This window comes from Corvus kubaryi, unplaced genomic scaffold, assembly GCF_017639235.1.
Source record: "Corvus kubaryi isolate FWS band 111438036 unplaced genomic scaffold, C.kubaryi_AGA036_p1.0 37385, whole genome shotgun sequence".
NCBI classification, from domain to species: domain Eukaryota; kingdom Metazoa; phylum Chordata; class Aves; order Passeriformes; family Corvidae; genus Corvus; species Corvus kubaryi.
In genome coordinates, this window is record NW_024581127.1 from 35,246,796 (window position 1) to 35,267,020 (window position 20,225).

Below are 20,225 nucleotides of genomic sequence, written 5' to 3' on the forward strand. Positions count from 1 at the left end.
CACATTCTGTGTTCAGTTACCATTATGACAAAGCTTTTCTCTCTTTTTTTATTGATCTTTCTTTCTTTCTTGTGTTCCTTCTTTCCTTTTTTCTTGTCTTCCTTCCTTCTCTCCTTCTTTCCCTGCCTTGGCTTTTTCTTTCTCTCCTCCTCTCTCTTTCTATAAACACCTACCTGTCCTTTTCATTTATCGTTTTCTTTATCTCATCTATCATTTATTTATCTGCTTCTAATGTATTTATCTATAATTCATCTCTTCCATTCTGTCTCGCAATCACTTATTTATCTCTGTCCTCAGCTGTCTGTCTTGCTGTATCTGTTATTTATGTATTTCTATCTGTCAACATTTGTCCCTGTCACCATGTTTCTGTGTATTGTCTGTCACTGTCACTATCATTTATCTGTCTAATATCTATCTATATCTTATTTATCTTTTCCTGTCCTTCTCTCTTCCTCACTCCCTCTCCCTGTGCTTATCACAGTCACAGTATATTTATCTCACTTACCCCTGTGATATCTTATTTCATGGTCTCTTTCTGTCCATTTATCTCTTTTCAGGGTCTGTCCAATTTTTTTTTCTGTTTCTCTGTCTCACGCTCTCTAATCTAATTTCGAGCTGTCAGCCTCTTCTCATTTGTCTCCCTCCTTCTCTTTTGATACCAAATATCTCAGTCCCAAAAAATCACGTGTGAAAAACGTGTGTGTGAGGCCATGTCTAGGTCGAGGGGATGGTCAGTGAACATTCACCAGGCAGAGTCAGCTGTAAACCCCAGCAGACCCCTTTCTGGATCTGCCACCACACCTCTTAATCCCAAACTGAGTTTCCCAGAGGAAGGGAAGGAGCTGATTTGTTTGAGATTTCAGGGCAGGAGCCCCTGGATCAGCAGCTTGCCAACAGCCTAAGCTTCCCCTCCTCTGCCAGCATCCAACTCTACAATTTGTTTGTTGATGTCTGCCTGGAGAGATTCTCCTCCTCTCATAAAATTCCACTAGAGTGAGCCAATATAAGTGGTTAATAATAAACCCCATTTCAGAGACCTTTCGGAGTAGTGCACCATCCCATGCACTCTGCTTATTGAATAATAAAACCCAGGAACTTGTCCAATGGTTTTTGGCCATCATTTCTCCTGGAGGCACCATCTGCCCTCTTGTGATGGATTGGAGATGTGGCTGACACCACTCCTAACCCCCTCACGTAGATCCCCTGGTAGGACTTGGTCCAGGGCTCGGTGTTGAAGGCTCACTCTGCTCCATGCTTGGAGATTGCCAAGTGGAAACCTCTCCAAACCTATTTTCTGCAGCTGATGTAAGCATGGAGAAGAGCCTGGATCGATAAACCTTGCTGGGACTCCCAGGGGAAGGGTTTGACTTGCTCTGATTTATCCCAGCGATGCCAAGATGATCGTGGCTGCTGTGGCTGCACCCAGACTTTAAAAAGCTTTAAAAAGCTTTAAAAGCTTTTTACAAGTTCTTTTTACTCTCCTTGGTGCCCTGCTCATCCTGCCTTGCCCGCTCTGTAGTCTTGGGGGGGAGCTTTGGTCTTCCCTCACTCCCACTCTGATCCAGTAGGAAAATCAGTGCGTCCTCAGTGCCACGGGATGCCCATGTCCCACCCCTGTCCCACATGGAACAGCTGAATAATGTCAGCTTACCCCAAAAATCCTCCTCCCTAGTCCTAAAAAGATCCATTTACCCATTTTTATTTCTTCCTGAGATGGGTGAAAGGGGAACATGCATTTATTTCTCTTTTCCTGTGCTGAAATTGTGGGTAAGTAGCCCTCACAACACTTTGTCCCTGCCCCACAGTCTGATTTTCATGATTTTCTGATTTTTTCACCCAATGGAGACATCCAGGTTGATGTCCTTATTTTCCCAAGATCTTTGTTGCAGCCTGAAATCAACTGAACCATAGATTATTATGCCTGGAAAAGGGGCAGATGGTTTTTTGTGGACAGTGTTGTGTGGGAATGAGTGTCCAAATGTCCTTTGTGACTTGTTCACCTCCTCCTCAGTTCAAGGTTCTCCTCTTTTTTAAAGGAATATTCCTGTTGCCACTTGCTTTCCTGAAGAGAAATTGAAAATAGCCAAATAATGAGCTCTCACAAAGCCTTGCCATGAATCCTGGAATGTAAAAATTTTTGGAGAACAGTTTGGAATTCATAACAAAATATGGTGTGTTTCAAAATACCAATTTAGTAACACTGGAACTGTTAAGGGAAAAGAGCAACCTGAAGTATTTTAGTGAGTTAATTAAAAAAAAAAATTTGAAGGGGGCTGGAACTCGATGATCTTTTAAAGTCTCTTCCAGCCCAGGGCATTTGATGATTTTATGATCATCTGAATCATTGATAATGTTGTATTGCAGCTATTTTCTGAATCAAAATAATTTTTTTTACAAGAAAGCAACCCTTTATTTTAACCTCCACAGGTTAATAATATATAGATTTCATGCACATACTAGATGTACTAAATACCTAAAAATGTCTTTGTTTTTCAGTGTATTGTTATCAATATGTTGGCCTAGATGGGAGTTTTGGCCATGGTTGTGCTGGAAAATTCACATCACAGAGAATTATCCCAAAATAAGGAATTTTTTCCTGCCTGGCTTTAGTTCTGCCTTCAGTATCCTGGATTTTAAAAACAGAAATAATGTTAAACACGACTGTGCCTCTTTGGGAGAGGTGCTGGTGGGGAGTGACTGTGGGAGGTGTCTTGATGTGTGAACAAAACGCCAGGTGAGGTGCTGAGGACATTTTTCTGTCTCCCCAGTGCTGAACAAAGACATCACCACGTGCAGAACCTCAACCATCACAGGGACCCTGAAGCGCCCGTCGCTGCCCGACGAAGAGAAACTGAAACTCAACCACCAGAAAGGCTCATCCAACTTCAATAGTCTTCCAGCCAACGTCTCCAAGATGCACCTTCAGGGCTCCCCACACTACCTGGGGGCCATCAACCTGAACGAGTTTAGCAACCACTCCCTCACCCTGAAGAAGGACAAGAACCAGCCTCCAAAATCCATCTACATCTGCGACGGGGACATCTTCAAGAAGTTGGACTCGGAGCTCTCCCGGGCGCAAGAGCAGACCCTGGACACCAGCTACGTGATCCTGCCCACCAACACATCCACCTTGAGGGCCAAACCCAAAGATGAGAGCAAATACAGCATCAACATCGACCAGATGCCTCAGACACGGCTCATCCACCTCAGCATGGCCACCGACCCCGGCTTCGTGGTCAAGAGTCCCCCGCGGGAGCCGGTGACCATGGCATGCAGTGAGGCGCAGGGTTCCTCCATGATCCAGCAGCAGCAGCAGCTGGCTCCACAGAACATCTCCAACGAGTCACAGATTCCCAACAGCCTGTGTGACACGGGTGACTCAGGGAACTCGGGCGTGGTGTCCAAGAGTGAGACCGTTTCCACCCTCTCCATGAGCTCCTTGGAGGTGAGCGTGGGAATTGTGGTGTTGTTCTCAGCCCAGGGTGGTGTCTGCCCTCCATCCAGCGACTCCAGGGGGTTGACAAGAAGAACTTTAGGGAAAATGCAGGCCAGGATGCAATGCCAGTGTCAGATTACCCTGAGGGACCACTGCCATGGGAACATATTTTGGAATGTGATGTCACAACTTCCACAGACATCTTCCCTTGCTGGATCAGCTGTCTTTAGCCCTACAGGTGCTGCAAAGTCAAAAAAAGAGTTAATTTCTCAAGGACTGTTCATTTTGATGTCAGGCACATGGTCTGCCTTACCTTTTCCCCTTTATATCCTCTGCTCTATTTCCCTTTTTGATGGTTTCAGTCATGATACAGCTGAGAAAACCCCAGTGATCCAGGCTGGACAGGGCTTGGAGCAACCTGGTCTAGTGGAAGGTGTCCCCGCCCATGGCAGGAGGCTGGAACTGGTTGATCTTTAAGATCCCTTCCAACCTAAATGATTCAATAATTCTAAGTATTTGGCACTTCCCATCATGAAGAGCCAGAGAAACATGTTAAAGGTGCAGGAAGAAGGAAAAGGATAAGGATTCTCCCTGTTTTAACCCCTTACTAACCTTCACCTATCTCTTTCTCTCCTGAATACCCAGAGGCGGAAATCCCGGTACGCAGAGTTAGATTTTGAGGTGAGTACATCCCTTTCTGAATGTTGGTCCCAAATTTTTTGAGCCACCTTCTCCAATTATCTAGCCCTTGGCAGAGCTCAGGAAATCCATATTCAACCTGCTCTTACATGCAGAGTGAAGTCCTTCTAGAAATTGTCCTGCCTCTCCTTCTGGGCAGCAGAAGGTAGAAGTGAAATGCAGACAGGTCAAATTAAAAAGAAAATATGATTGTGGAACAGTTTCTGATGAAATTACCCAAATTCTACATGTTTGGGTGACCTCTGAATACATTTACAGAGGTGACAGACTGAGGAGAGGCTGGGCATGGGGACAGGTATCAGTTAAAGAAGGGCAGCAAACCTTCCTAGGACATTGACAGTCAAGCTCAAATTCTACAGTATAAAAATTCGATTGTTGCAAGTTTAAGGGTTTTTTATAGGTCAAAAATTAGGATTTTCCACTTTCTCCCCCCATCTCGGCTTGAAAATAAAGGCAGTGCTACAGTGGGTCCTCAGTAAATGCTGAAGGTGTTTTAGGCACCTGCAGGGAGACAGAGCTGGGATTTAATGATGTGACTCTGCGGGGAGGATATGTTCCTAATGAACGGAGTTTGCTGACCTGGGGCCCTTTGTGTTTGCTCCAGAAAATCATGCACACAAGGAAACGTCACCAAGACATGTTCCAGGACCTGAACAGAAAACTCCAGCACGCAGAGAAGGAGAAGGAGTCTCCAACAACGGACAGCAAGGTTAGTCAGACACTTCCAGAAGGCCTCTGGTGCCAGCAGGAGCATGGGAAACAGCAGGAAATTTAGGAGCACTCCCTGAACACTTTTCCTTGATTTTCTATCCATGCACATTGCAACAAACACGTGCACCACACAGAAGCCCAGGAGGAGGATGTCTGTCCCCATGTCTGTCCATGGTGTTGTCTGCCCTGTGTCTGTTCTTGGCATTCCCTTCCAGGTCATCCCTTTGTGCCCTATTCATCAGCTCTTAGGTGGGATCTGGAAATTGGGTTGACCATGAGGAGATCTGGGTGGAAAGTGGAGCGGGCAGAAAGAGGAAAAGCATCTCCCCACCATTGTGGGGCTGAGGCAGAGGCCAGGGTGGCAGTGATGGGATATTTTGGATGGCCACAGCAGTGGGATTGAAGCTGTGATGTTGGGAGCACATTTTAGGGACTGGAGCCTAATTAAATGTAGGTTATTTGTGACAGCTGATCACCCATGATACGAGCACATGCAAATGAGTGAGTCCAGGCAAGGCCATGAAGGTTCTCCAATAGCTGGAACATCTCTCGTATGAGGAGAGGCTGAGAAAATTTGGGTTGTTCAGCCTGGAGAAGAGAAGGCTCCAAGCTGAGCTTATGGTGGCCTTTCAGTCCCTATAGGAGCTGGAGAGGGACTTTGGCAAGGGCATGTAGTGACAAGACTGTGACAACCAACAAGGGGAAAGGGCTTTAACCTGAAAGAGAGTGGGTTTAGCTTGGATATTGGGAAGGAATTCTTCCCTGTCAGGGTGCTGAGGCCCTGGCACAGGGTGCCCAGAGAAGCTGTGGTTGCCCCATCCCTGGAAGTGTCCAAGGCCAGGCTGGATGGGACTTGGAGCAACCTGGGATGGTGGAAGGTGTCCCTGGCCATGGCAGGGGGTGGAACTGGATGATTTTTGTGGTCTTTTCTAACCTAAACCATTCTGTGATCCTGTGACATCCATGTTTTTCCTCGATAGGAGCAAAGTTCCAGGGAAAAGGGGCCTTTAAAGGAGACAGACTTAGGGAAGGACCTTTCAGCCTTTCAGAGGGGCAGAGATCTGGGACTGGAAACAGATATCAGGAGCCTGTGTAATAAGTGGTGTAGATAATAAAATAAGGAAGAGCAGGCAGATGGCACCTTCCACATGTCTCAGCCAGCTGGGCAAGGACTGAAAGGCGGCAAGGAATTCTATCAGCTCCAGCTGAAGGGAAAAACAAGTGGCAGAGCCAGGCTGGAAGTAAGAAATTAAATTTGGGGTTGCCTGCACTCGGGAGAGAGGCAAGGTGAGCTAATTATAACAATTCTTGGTGATTTGTAATCAAAGCCCCTTGTGACAAGAAAGATACTGAGGGGCTGGGGAGAGAAGGGCAACAAAGATGGGGAAGGGTCTGGAGCATGAGTCTGATGAGGAGAGTCTGAGGGAGCTGTGGGGGCTCAGCCTGGAGAAAAGGAGGATCGGGGGGACCTTCTACTCTCTAGAACTCCCTGACAGGAGGTTGGAGCCAGCTGAGGGTCGGTCTTCTCTCCCAGGTAAAAAGTGCTAGAACGAGAGGAACCAGCTCCAGTCGCACCAGCAGAGGTTCAGGTTGGGTATGTGGAGAAGTTTCTTCACTGAAAGGGTGGCCAAACATTGGAAGAGGCTACCCAGGGAAGTGGTAGAATCACCACCCTGGAAGTGTTCAAAAACCATGTAGGTGTGTCACTTGGGGACATGGTTCAGTGGTGGCCTTGGCAGTGCTGGGTTAACAGTTGGATCAGTGATCTTGGAGGTCTTTTCCAACCTCAATGATTCCATGATCCTAAGACAGATCCAGGATGCAGCACCCCCTGCAATGTGGCAGATGTGGCACTGGTGGGGCTTACTTTGATGGGACTCCCTCAGAGGCAAGAGCAGAGCTCGGAGGGTGATGGAACCAGAGGTTTGGGGTTTTTTTGGGGGGGAAGCAGAGCATTACAGAGCCTTTGGTCGGTGTCCTGACCTCACAGCATTGCTGTGCTAAGCTCCAGAGATGTTATCCCAGCAAATCCTACTTTTACTGTGTGTGGCACGGTGTCATTATGGGCTGTCCAGTGTAACAGAGAGAGAGGGGCTGTGGATCTACAGGTTCAGATCAAAGAACCCTGCTTAGCCCAGAATCCCAATGTGTCTCACTCAGTGTCACCTCTCTGGGGTTTTTTTTTGCAATTATTTCAGTGTGACGCAGCTGTAAACCCAAAAAAATGCTTAAATCCAGTGTAAAAGATAATCTGTGGTCTGTTTGCAGGAGGGGTTTATAGATTGGGAAGATTTTAGCATTTCAGAGATGCATCTATATAGAAATAAAGTTGCTGCTGTCAGCATCAAAGAGCTTTGAGCTGCTGAAGGAGGCTCTGAAGGGGGCTTTTGCATATTGACTGAATTTTTTTCAAGTTGGGATTTTTCCCTTGGATCTAACGGGAGAGAGGGAGCTTGTGCAGAGCAGGATTGGCAAGTCAGGAGTGGATATTGGTTTAAAAAACATCCAAAGCAATACAAAGTCAAATAAATAGGGTTTTTCCACCCCTTTTTTCTACCATTTGCTACTGAGGATCCCGCTGGAACTCAGGCCCCATCTTCAGCTCACCCTGAGAAGGCAAAGAGCAGATAACAGGGATTAAAGGAACAACAAAAGAACGTTTTCTCTTTTATGTATGTTTAGGTTATAAAACGATGGAGTGTTTCTGCTGGTGACAGCGATAAAACAGACCTTAGCTTAAGTCTGGCTTTCATTTGCATTGCAGAGCATCCTGGACTTATCCCAACCCTTTCCATGACATTAATCCAAACACAGAAAGCTCGTTGCCTTGTGGGCATGAACAAGGTCATCAGGATCCTGGAATACCCCTAAACCCTTTCTCATCCCAGAGTAGAAGGGATATTTCCTGCATTTGCTCCATCTGCCTGCATCGCTGTTCTCTCTGATTTCCCTTTTAAATAAACAACCACAAAGTCAAGCTCCCAAGTCTCTCTCCAAGCCTGGCATTTTCCCAACCTCTCCTGGCAGCACGTCCCATTGTCCTCAGCCCTTTCCAGGATACAAAGCTTGTCCTAATCTTGCTGTTCCTGTCTCCTCCCTCAACTCCAAGGTCAGAAAAGTGCTGATGAAACTGGAACTAAATGTCTGCATAGGACAGGCATCCTGTGGGGATTCCTAGGAATGGTGCTGGCCATTTTTAGGGATCAATTTAGATTTTAATTTTAATGCAAATGCCATCCCCACTGTATTCTAGTGCACTTACCCTATCACACTAAACACAGAGCACCTTTCACATGAACTCCTAAATGGTCAGATTTTAAGGAAACACCAACAGAAGAACAGGATGAAGGAGCAGATCTTCCGTCTCTTTAGGAAAAGGGATGGAAAATTCAACCATCACGTTTATTTACCCTTGAGAATTTCTCCAGTTTCAAGGGTAAAATATGATTTTTATAACCCCCTTTTTAAGGGGTTTTCAGCCAAGACACAAAGTTTTGTACAAGCACATGTGTTTTAAGTATCCTGACACATGGAAACTTGGGATAAATGTTAGTGCTGTGTACACTTAAAAAATGTCCTTTGCTCACTGTCCCAGAATAGTTACTGGCAGAGCTGGAAACATAGTGGGGGACTGACAGAATCATTAAGGTTGAAAAAGATCTCTAAGATCATCGAGTCCAACCATTAACCCACCACTAAACCGTGTCCCCAAGTGCCACAATTAAAAATTCCTCCCAGGATTGTGACTCCACCATTTCCCTGGGCACCTGTTCCAAAATCCAGTATCGCATCTCTCTTGACAACCCTTTCAGTGAAGAAATTTTTCCTGATATCCAACCCAAACCTCCCCTGGCACAACTTGGGGACATTTCCTCTTGTCCTATCCCTTGTTACCTGGGAAAAGAGACTGACCCCCACCTGGATACAGCCTCATTCCAGGGAGTTGTAGGGAATTTTAAGTGGAGACAGGTTTGGGAATTAATTCTGTGATTGAGGAGTCCTAATACACATCCCGCTGGGATTGGAGTGTCCCCACTGCTATCAGCTCATTAATGAGTGGGGCTGGTATGTCAGAGGTAATTGTGGGAGCCAGGATAGTGCCTGGAATGCCAGGCAGGTCTGAATCTTGCTGATATTCCAGGCTTTCCCAGGAATGTGGCACTGGCCACAGGTATTGTTTTACTGCAGTTGTTTTGCTGGAAACCAAAGCACATTCCTAATGCTGAACTAAGTTGAGCCTCGGAGTACAATAATAAAGAATTGCCCTTCCTTGGGGAATAAACATGGATTTTTCCATATTTTCTTTTCCAGTTTATTCCATAAAATTTATTCCATGTGACACATACTTTCTTGTGTCTGTACCTCAACTGTAAAATGCTCCCACTGGAAGCACCCTGAACTATTCCTGACTAAAATCACATTTTCCAGCAGGATCCATGTTCAAAGCACAAAGGACCACACATCCAGGTGGTGTTCAAGCCTTGGCCCTGCAGGAGGGAAACGTGGTCACACTCAAAATGGCTTTAAGCTGAGGGAGGGTGATTTTGATGGGATATTGGGAAAAAATTCATCCCTGTGAGGCCCTGACACAGATTGTCCAGAGGAGCATTGGATGTCCCATCCCTGGAAGTGTCCAAGGCTGGGTTGGACAGGGCTTGGAGCAACCTGGGACAGTGGAAGGTGTCCCTGCCCATGGCAGGGGGTGGAATGAGACGAACTTTAAGATCCCTTCCAACTCGAACCACTCTGGGATCCTGTGATTTGTGGCTGTATGGACTGATCAGGGATGTAGACACTACTTCCTAAAGTTAATTTTTCCATGTTAGGGAATTAAGATAGGAGCAGGATGCCATCCAGCAAGATCTGATGATTGCCAAGTTGAAAAGCCAGGTTTTTCATGCACTGATAAATCTCTGTATGACCTTAACATGATCCTGGCAGGGTCTTTCCAACTCTGGATATTCTGTGGCAAATTTTTTCTCCCTTGAAGTCTTTGACTTCAGGTAAAGCGAGGAAGGTGGAATTGATTTTTTTCCTTACTCAGAAAGAAGTTTCAGGGTTGTAGGTTGTTCTTTGCTCCTGTTACGCTGGAATTTGGGACAGATTTTCTCTGTCCACCTGAAGAGATGGAAGAATCTAAAAATAGCATCTCAGGAGCAGCTGGTTTGCTGTGCTCGTCCTCCTCCCTAGCCTGGGGAGGTTTCACACTGTTGCCCTTCCATTAAATAACAGACCAAACTGGAAGCTGGTGTAGCCCCTGAGCAGAAAACTGAATGAGCTCTGTGTGTGTGGAATATTTATCCCCCCGACAGCTTATTTGCAACCAGGAAGCATGAAAGGAGCCAAAGGCTTGGAGACAACCACAGCAGGATTTGCATCAAAATACCCAACCACCCCCAGCAGGCATCCTGATGAAAATTTCAAGCTCTCTTGGTGTCTGGGATGCACCAAACCTTTGTTTTTAAGGCTGCAATAAGCAGTGAGCGGCTTCCACCTGGATTATAGATGTCTCTTGATGTAAGGGATATTTTGGATGTATATTGGGATGTTAGCTTGGGACTGACTCAGACAGAAGAGGTCTTCCTTCCTAATCACTCCCATCACTTTGACTCCTTCTTTCCCTCCCCAGTTGCTACCAAAAAAAAGAAAAAAATCCCATTGTTGGAAAACCTTGCTGCAAGTTTGTTTCTCCCTTTCAAAGCCTGACCTTTGCCTGGCAGACTGTGGGCTCCACCACTCAATTTCTTCCCCTGTTTCCTCCTAAATACACAGTTACGCAGGTCTGAATTCTTGTAGCTGAGAGTTCTCCGCATTAAAGCAGGATAGTGGTTATTTCCAAGCTGCTTTGTACTACACAGGAAATATTCTCAGGGTTTTACATCTCAAATGCTCCTACTCCCGGGGAGTTAATTGCTAAAGAAATTCCAGGGTTTGGGCTGGACATTGAGAAGGGTCAGTGGTTTGTAGGCTTTTAAAAAAGCCAAGGTTTTGGTTCTCCTGAGCTTTGATAGCACTGGAAGTGACGCTCCTGCCTTCCCCCTCAGCAGGAATCCTTTGATGCAGCTCCATTAGAGAAGCTGGAATCACATCCATATCCCTCTTTTCCTGCCAGCATCTGGCTTGGCACTCATTTTAAACAGCAGCTCTTAGCTTGTGCCGAGGTCAGCGCTGGACGGAGCTCTGCAAATTCCTCGGATTTGCTCGTCCTTGTTGATTAGCTCCCTGCCACATTCAGCTCCCTGCAGCTGGAATGGCTTTTGCTTTGGCTCCTGTCCTGCAGCTCACATGCAGGGTCTGGACTCAGTTTATAAGTCACAGAATCACAGAATCACAGAGTCACAGAATGGTTTGGATTAAAAGGGACATTCAAGACCATCTCATCACAAGCCCCTGCCATGGGCAGGGACACCTTCCACTATCCCAGGTTGCTCCCAGCCCCGTGCAGCCTGGCCTTGGACACTTCCAGGGATGGGGCAGCCACAGCTTCTCTGGGAAAAAGCACAACTCTCAAATCCCATCCCAAATCTCTGTTGATCCTGAAAAGCGCCTGCTTCAAATCCCATTTTAAAAAGGCACAAAGTTTTTTCTGCCTAACTTTTCCTTATTTCCTTCTGGACAGTGTTTCTGTCTTGATTCATCACTTTCTTTTCTTGAAATGAGGTTATTCTTATCTTTCCTCTTTGGACATCTGGAGATTTGCCCATTTCACCAGCACTGGCTTTGGCCACCTAATGGACTGGTGAGAAAAAAGGACCATGAAGTGGACATGGAGTCACAGCACAAGGGCAAAGGGGTTTAAGATGACAGAGGGCAGGTTTAGTTTGAATAGTAGGAACAAATTTTTCCCTGTGAGGGTGGTGAGGCCCAGAGAAGCTGTTGTTGCCCAATCCCTGGAAACATCCAAGGCCAGGCTGGACGGGGCTTGGAGCAACCTGGGATAGTGGAAGGTGTCCCTGCCCATGGCACGGGGGTGGGATGAGATGGTTTTTAATGTCCCTTCCATCCCAACCATTCCCTGATTCCATAATTCTATATTGATGAATGTTGCAGCTCATCCCCTGGCAGGGCTGTGTCTCCCTGGTGTGCTCTGCTACAGGAATGGGGAAATTGGGAAGCTGCTGGCTGGGTGTCCCTCTGCAACGCAAGCTCCACTTTTGGGAAGGGTCTCTCTGTGCCATGTCTTTAATCCTCTCTGCACTGCTTAAAGGCACATTTTAACAGACCAATTAGTGCAGCTTTTATAGGGAGGAGCTCTGCATAAAGCCCGATAATTACCACAATAAATTCTGTTATGAAAATGACGTCAAATCCTGATTCAGTCAGCCGTAAACCATCTGCCAGCTCCCAGGTATCCAAACACGCCATCAATCAGAAGTTCACCTCCTCCTCTAGATCATCCAGCACCTTTTGTCCCAAGAATTAGGGGATAAAGTTCTGTCCCAGAGAAACCTGTTCCCTGTATCCTCTGCTCCAGCACCAGGCAGTGCCACCAGCACATGGAAACTCCTGGTTTTTTATACTCTAAAGTCTGAATAATTCTTTATAGAGTCTAAATAAAAGACTCTATTAAAAAACATGCTTTGGGTACTCTTGGTCCCCTCCTGGATCCCCAGGTGCTCCCGCAAGGCAGCCTTGAGGGTTTTCAGCATTTTAGGGAATTTAGTCCTTCAGGTGGGCTCTTCACAGACCATAAGCATTGTCCCAAAAAAGACTGGGCTTGGACCAGCTGGATTAACAGCAGGGATACTCTGGAAAACAGCCTTTTCCTTGTGCTGGTGGGACCACAGACTTTCTGTGCAGCCTTCAGGCTTTTCAGGAGTCTATAAAAGACCTCCTTGATCCAGAGCCTGTTCACCTTCAGCTGTGTGGCCTCGCTTGAATTTGTCTCACAGCCACCCCTTCAGGATGGATGAGCTTCAGAGAATACAGAAGCAGAAGACAAATTTTTATAGCCCAGCAAATGCTGGGTATTTCAAGTTGCCTAACTGATTTCCAAGTTAAAACCACAAATTATTTTCACTTCTTTTTTAAAATTTAATTTAATTTAATGAAATTCTGAACAAAGCCAGCTGCTTCCTTTTATTTTGCTTTTCTCCTAAATGAAAATTTTAAAAAAAAGAAAAAGCATAATCTTTGTAGTTCAGTAGCATAAAATGAAGGAACTGCAGCTACTTGTTTCCGAGAAGGAAAGGAAAATTTATCATTCTCTAAAGAAACAAGACAGCTTTCCCATTTTCTAATCACTTTACATCAACATTGATCTGAGGATGGATTAGATGAGCATGAACCACATTTATCTTTCAAATTCCCTGCTCTATGCTCTGAATAACTTCATCCTGGTCCTACAGTCATCACTGTCATGGGGAGAGACCATTTGGGTCAGGAAATAACCTTCAGGTTGACACCAGAGGAGAGGAAAAACAGCACGGGAGTAGCCAGTTCCAGGGGAGTTATCACTGAGTGCTCAGTGGAAAGCCCTGAATTGCTCTTGGGGTTATTCAGGGTAACCATAAAAACTGGGTGTTAAAAAATGAAAACAAACAAAACCAAACAAAAAGCCCACAAAACAAACATGGGGAGGTGCAGCTTGAGCAGCCTGAGCGGTTCATGGGCTTTGGCTGAAGTGGGAAGTCAAAGCTGTGCCTCAGAGCAAACCCCTGGGCTGTATTTATGCACTGCAGGGATGCTGCTCCTAAGGAGAAGAGTTGCACTGGGATACAGGAGCTCTGGATGAAGCCAGCCTGGATCCCTGGAGGCAGCACAGGAAAGTGTGGAGGGTGAGGGAGGGGATTCTGCCCCTCAAATCTGCTCTGGTTAGACCCCGCCTGGAACCTTTTGTCCAGTTCTGGGGTCCCAGCACAGGAGGGACATGGAGCTGATGGAGCACCAAGATGATCAGAGGATGGAGCAGCTCTGCTGTGAGGAAAGGCTGAGAGAATTGGGATTATCCAGCCTGGAGAACAAAAGGGTCCAGGGAGATCTTAGAGCCACTTCCAGTGCCTAAAGGGGCTCCAAGAGAGAGGGAGAGCGACTTTTCTCAAGGGATGGAGTACCAGGACAAGGAGGAATGGCTTCAAACTGACAGAGGGCAGAGCTAGATTGGATATTGGGAAGAAATTCCTCCCTGTGAGGGTGCTGAGGCCCTGGCACAGGTTGCCCAGAGAAGCTGTGGCTGCCCCATCCCTGGAAATGTCCAAGGCCAGGTTGGACAGGGCTTGGAGAAATGTGGAATAGTGGAAGGTGTCTCTGCCCACGGCAGGGGTTGGAATGAGATGATTTTTCAGGTCCCTTCTAACTCAAACCATTCTGGGATTTTATGATGATTCTCTGAAGACCACAGGGTAGGGAGGTGCCTGCTCCACCACCATCACCTTTCCATACCCACTGCAAGTCCAGCACGGGTGACTGCAGCCTGCCAGGACCAGCTTTAGCAGAGGGATGTGTGGATTATCTCAGGGCACTTTGCCTCTGTCTGTGTCAGAGATTTGGGGGTTTTGTTGGCACTGCATCCTAAATATCCTTTACCCCAAATCCTCTCCCTCCACCTTAAAAATTTGCAGCTAAAATGAAAGTCAGGGCTGAATGAAGGAGACTCCCAATGCCACCAGAATGATGAACTCCTCCAGCCTGGACCTGGTTTTACCCCAGCTTTGAGTCTGGGTGCTCCCTCCTTTCCCACCCCTTTTTTTTCTCCACAATCCTGGCACCAGGCAGGGACTGATAAACATTTCCCTCCTCCCTCCTGGGCTGTGTCAGGCCAGAATGATGGCTCTGTCCCTGGGAGTTACTGGCAGAGCAGCCCCTGGTGCTTTCAGCCCCTGGCTGGGGCCAGCCCTGGCTGTCTCTGAGGCACCAGGCCCCGGGCCAGCCCCGGCGCCCTTTCCAGCCGGATTACACATCCCTCTCTCCAGGTTTATTTCTTTCCTTTCTACGCACAGCTCAGTTTTCCCTCCTGCCTGCAAGGATTGCTAAGACCCCACAGTGGAGCTGGAGAGAAATGCCAGGGCTGGAGCATGATCCCACTGCCTGTTTCTCTGTGCCGCTCAAGTGGCCAAGACTCCATAAAAACTTTTTTCCATATGGAGGGAGAGAAAAGAGGAGCTGTTCCCAGGAGCCTGCTACCAATTCCCAGGGTGCCCTGTGCCAAGAGGAGATTTTCTTTTGTCTCCCAGCATTCTTCCCAGAGCTCTGCCAGGCTGATTAACCTGCTCAGAGATCCCAGTGGGCACCGAGTCCTTCTGCAGCCACCCCTGAGAGCCAGCACCTCCCTCACAGCATCACCAGAGAAGTCTGATCTTTCCTGAGAAATGGGAAACTAAAAGCAAGTCTCCCTTCATCATTTCCTCATTTTCCAAAACTCTTTTTCATCGTTTAAGGTTAAATAGACATCTTTGGAGTCACTAAGCCAGACACAGTCACAGGTAGATAACACATCACACTGATAAGGAGGATGGAAATCGCCATGTGGGGTCAGACCCAAGGGCAGTTTCTGCCTCCTATCCATGGCAGAGTGAAAAAGAGCTTGGAAAAATAAAAGGGCCAGCCTGTGGTGGTGCATCTTCAAAAAGATCCCCAAAACTCCAGGAATTTGTGCCCAAAGACCCCCGAGGCAGAGTGGTGTCACTTCACTGGATAGCACTGAATGGATGCTGCTTTTGTGAGTTTCCATGTATTTTCCTGAGTCTGGAAGTTTTCAGGATGAACAGAGAGCTGTGGAAAGGTGGCCTGGAGGTTGGCTGGGCACTGTGGGCAGGCCCAGCTTCCAGGGTTCACTCCTTGGTGCTCTGGAGTTCCTTTGTTGGAAGAGATGATCCCAATCCCCACCATCAGTGGTCGATTCCTACCATCCACAAGCCTCTAAGAGCTTCCCAGACCTCTTCCACATCCAACCATAATCTCTTTTAAGACCTGAAGGTGGGAGTCTGTAATCTTTCCTCCCACAGGACATTCTCCATAACTTTATGCATGGCTGGAAACTGGCCACATTTATCATTTTCCCTTTATCCTTCTATAAGGAAGCTCGTGGAGTGCCCAGAATATTCAAGACGCAGGTGCAGAATGGAGCTGTGCACTGCCATAATATTTCCTCTCTTCCTTTCTTAATTTTTCTCTTCTCAACAACTCACAAAATTGAATGTCTAGGTTTTAAATAATTATTGTCACCCTTAGGTGTTGCTCCCCAGTGACAGGGCTGATCAGAGGCCACTGATGTAGATGTGAGCTCATCATTTTGTTATTTTGTTTGGGTTTTTTTTCTCAGTTTCTGTTCCCTCCATGGATTTTCAGCTGCTCTTGCTCACTAGCCCATGACAAGGAGGGCTCTGAGGTTTGCTGATCACGTTCAGGGTGAATGATCAGATCTGTGAGCATCCTCCCAGCATGAAGGAGAGGCTGAAGGTCAGGAGTATGGCAGATGGAGAGAGACTCTTAAAACAGGGATTGTCTGGGAATCGAACCTGATGCCAAAGGTGGCCATAAATAATGCCATCAAAAAAGGGCCTTTGTTTGAGGGGAAAAATTGAATTATTTATGAACTTCATGCATTAGATCGCTTGTGCTGCTCTCTAATACAGCTGTGGACATCAGCAGCTTTGAAAACTTGTGGCATTACAGCAGCTGTGGCAGAAAACAAAATGTTTGTCATTGAAAAAAAATGTGTCCTGACCAAGGTTGTTTTTCTTCACCTTTTAGGAAACTGAATTTCATTCCAGTTTTTACTCTCTGTGTGCTTTTTTTTCCTCTGTGTTCCTGCTGCATCTTTTCAGGCAGACTGATGGTCTCTAAAAAACACTGTAGGTGGAAGTTTCCCTGCAGGAAACTTCCAGCTTGTCTCATTAAGATACACACAAGAGTTAAATGGGTTCCAGTTTTTAGCTGCAGTGCTTCTAAAATAAGTTCCAAAAAAGATAATGGAATAAGTCATGAATTTTATCACTTTTTCTGTCCTATTAGTATTAATCACTGTCATGTTATATCATGGAATAAAGTACAAATAGCACCAGCAGCATAAGGAAAGCTCTGTATTGTAGAGTTCAATGCAAACCTCAGCTGCAGATTTAAAGAAATTGAGTGTTTTACATTCTTCTGAGCAAGATTTTTACACATCCTGATTAAAAAATAACAATTCTCTTTAAAAGTACTTTAAAACTTATCTTTTCTCCCTTTGAATGAAAATAATTTCAGAATGCTTGTACTTCACTTTGAGATGCTTACCTGGTTTGTACACTCACCACCCTCTAACCACCAAATGTTCTCACCCAGAGCCTTCTCCCTGGGAGTTGTGGAGTGCAGGACCAACTTCAAGCTCATCTTATTTTATATTAAAGTTTGGAGTTCCTGGTGTGGGTGATCCGGTAAAAACTGTCCCATAGGGATAATTCCACAGCAGCTTTGCTGTCGGCACTGCAGGGTGGAGCTGGGAGAAACAGCAGCCTGACAAAAACATCTTAGGAAAGGACAAACTGAGAAGCTGAGGCTGCTGGATGAGCCTGCAGCAGATGGGAATTTAGGTTTCCTACGGAGCTACCATGATCTCAGCAACATCCTGGAGTGACCCTGCAGCCTCCGTGTGGCTTCATCTCCCCTCAGTCAATACATTTTGGTGACAGCACCAAGCTGTGACACGTCCTGGGCTGCGTGTCCCCTGCATGTCTGGCTCGTCACCTTCTTCCCAGGCTTTTCCCTCCTTGTTGTCATCCTCCACAAGCTGCTTTCCTCCCACTCTTCCCACTTTTCCATAGGCAGGTAGCTCAGAAGGGCTCAGGCACATCCAGGGAAGCCTTTCCTTGCCCAGTGCTGGAGTGGTTTTATGGGGATCATTAACTGAAAAGCATCACTGGTGCTTGGAAGGGAGAAGTTGAGTGGCACGACTCATTTAAAACCTTTCCTTTCTTTACCCACTGAAGAACACACCCATTTCCCAGCCCCTCAACCCTCCCCAGAGCCTTGTCTTGGTGTGTACCAGCAGAAACATGGAAAGAGATTTTCTGGATCCATATCCATGGCGGCATGCTGGTGGCAGACTGGGTCGGTAAAGCCTCCAAGGCTTGGTGTGGAGTTGATGGAAATGTTTTCAGCCTCAGAGCTGAGCTCCAGCTCCTCCAGCAGCAGGGATTTGGTTCCCTGGCAGAACAGGGAGCAGGTTTTGCTGCAATTAAAGTCTATAAATAGCTGTGCTGCATAGGGAATGTGCATCAAATGCAGTGGGTGTTCAGAAAGACCTCGTCGTAATCTCAGTTTCATTCTGATTCATTCTCGATTTCATAGACTGGGTTTGGGCTGGAAAAAACCTTAAAGATCCTGTAATTCCACCCCCTGGCATGGGCAGGATCACCTTCCACTATCCCAGCTTGCTCTGAGCCCTGTCCAGTCTGGCCTTGGACACTTCCAGGGCAGCCTGTGCCAGGGCCTCCCCACCCTCACAGGGAAGAATTTCTTCCCAAAATCCATCTAAATCTAACCTCCTTCATCTTAAAGCCATCACTCCTTGTCCTGTCAGTACATCTGTGGAAGTAGAAAAACATCTGAAATTCTTAAAACCACACTCAGTTTTTCAGTAGTAAAAACCTCAGGTGAAAGCTGAAATATCCAGGCATTAAGTGATGGAGGTGGCAGTGGAAAGAAAAACTATTTCTTCTTGAAAATAGTTTGTACACCAAGTGTCATTTTCATTGATACCTCACTTTATTTTGGATGAGAAGCTGCACAGAAGAGCTGATTTGTTGATACACGAGGAGATAAAAACATGGTATTTCTTGCATTTTGTACTAACTTTTCTTTCTTTCTCTCTCTCTCCCCTTTCTTAAACTTTCCTCCTCCTGCAGCAAGAAAAACAGCAGACACCAAACAAGAGACCCTGGGAAGGCATCAGGAAAGTCCAGTCGCCACCATCATGGGTTAAAAAGGACATCGAACCTGTGGCACAGTCTCCCCTAGAACTAAAAACTGTAGAGTGGGAGAAAACAGGGGCCACCATCCCCTTGGTGGGACAAGACATTATTGACCTTCAGACAGAGGTCTGAGCAGAAAGGGAAGAAAAAGGACTTTTTTTTCCGGAAAACAAACAAAACAAACAAAACAAAACCACGTTTTAAAGAAATGATTAAATTAAATCGGAACCGAGCCAGAGAAGTGTTTGGTTTCTTTTGAAACCTTTGGTAAGATGGAGTAACTTTTGTATTGTTCTCAGCAGAGAGGGGGAATATTACTTTATAGAGTATAGTAGCTGTAGGTTCAGGACAACACGAGCTTTCCCAGGCAGGACTGGAGGAGTGAGCCTGGAAGAGAGCAAGGAGGAGGAGGAAGAGGGTGGGGAGGGGCTGCAGGGGACAAACCCTGCCAAGATGCTCTCGGGTCACTGCCGCACACCAGGAGCCGGGGAGGTGTGGAAGGACACCCAGAAGCCACCACAGAAGATCGGGGTTGTTTGGGGACACCAAAAGGAGCCTCTCTGGGATGTGGCCTGGCTGGGGCAGACCCAGCCTCGAGGGGCATCCCTCGCTTCCCCGCCTCTCCCTCACCAGCTCACCCAAGAAGGAAGGAGATGGGACACGCCAAGCGGTGGCCATGAGGACATTGCCACTCCTGGGCGCCACGCCACGACCTGGCAGCGGGTCCCCTCGGAGGGCGATGTGGTGGCGTCGCCCGCGGCTTGGGTGGAGAGCAGAGGTGGGGCTTCCTCCTCTCATCCCTCCCCGGCGGAGCTCCCGCATGGGAGGAAAGGACCAGCTCCAGATCTCCAAATCCTGCTCACCCCATCTCCAGGGAGAGGGTGGAAGGTGGTAGACAACAAGACCAACAAGGAGAATGTAGGTCGTGTCACTGACTGTTAAATAGATAAACTCAGCACGGGCCTTGCAAAGGTCCTCTTGGCCTCATCCTTTTTTTTTTTTTGTTGTTCTGTTATTTGTCCTTGCTTTCGGACTCAGATTTATTCCAAGCTGCCCCTCCCTGGAAGGCAGAGAGAGAAAGAGGGAAAGACAGATCTGCCGCTGTACCTGGAGATATTGGTAAACAGAGACGTTGCCTTAGGACATTGAGACAAACTGACAACATGAATAACGTCCACTTGGAAACAAACAGACAAAAAAAACAAACAAAATAATCTATTTTTTTCCTTCTTCTTTTCTTTTCTTCAATAAAAAGAGAACTTGAAACCCGAGACCTTTCTTTTCTTTGGCTCCTGTCATTTCAAATGCCTTTCTGTGCCGTAGGACTGCGCAGGCATGGGGTGAGGATGCCACCTGCTGAAGGTGGAAGGCAAGTTGCTCTGCGGAAAGTTTGGGATGGTGGGAATAGGCAGCCCCTTCACCACTGGCTTGCAATGTTTTGTTTTGCGTTACTGAGTTGGAGTTTTGCTTATTTTCCCCTCACTGGCTCT

General features: G+C 46.8%; 1 protein-coding gene across 14 annotated transcripts in view; it reads left to right on the forward strand.

Annotated features, from left to right (window-relative positions):
- The window catches only part of ADGRB1 (adhesion G protein-coupled receptor B1), a 281,192-nt gene extending 261,186 nt beyond the window's left edge, over positions 1-20,006 (forward strand). For all 14 annotated transcript variants that reach the window (XM_042035706.1, XM_042035708.1, XM_042035709.1 and 11 more), the window contains 4 exons: positions 2,769-3,445; positions 4,082-4,117; positions 4,740-4,844; positions 18,670-20,006. In XM_042035706.1, the coding sequence (XP_041891640.1) occupies positions 2,769-3,445; positions 4,082-4,117; positions 4,740-4,844; positions 18,670-18,867 (1,016 nt within the window). In that variant the 3' untranslated portion in view covers positions 18,868-20,006. The remainder of the gene's footprint in view (positions 1-2,768; positions 3,446-4,081; positions 4,118-4,739; positions 4,845-18,669) is intronic.
- Positions 20,007-20,225: the final 219 nt, after the last annotated feature.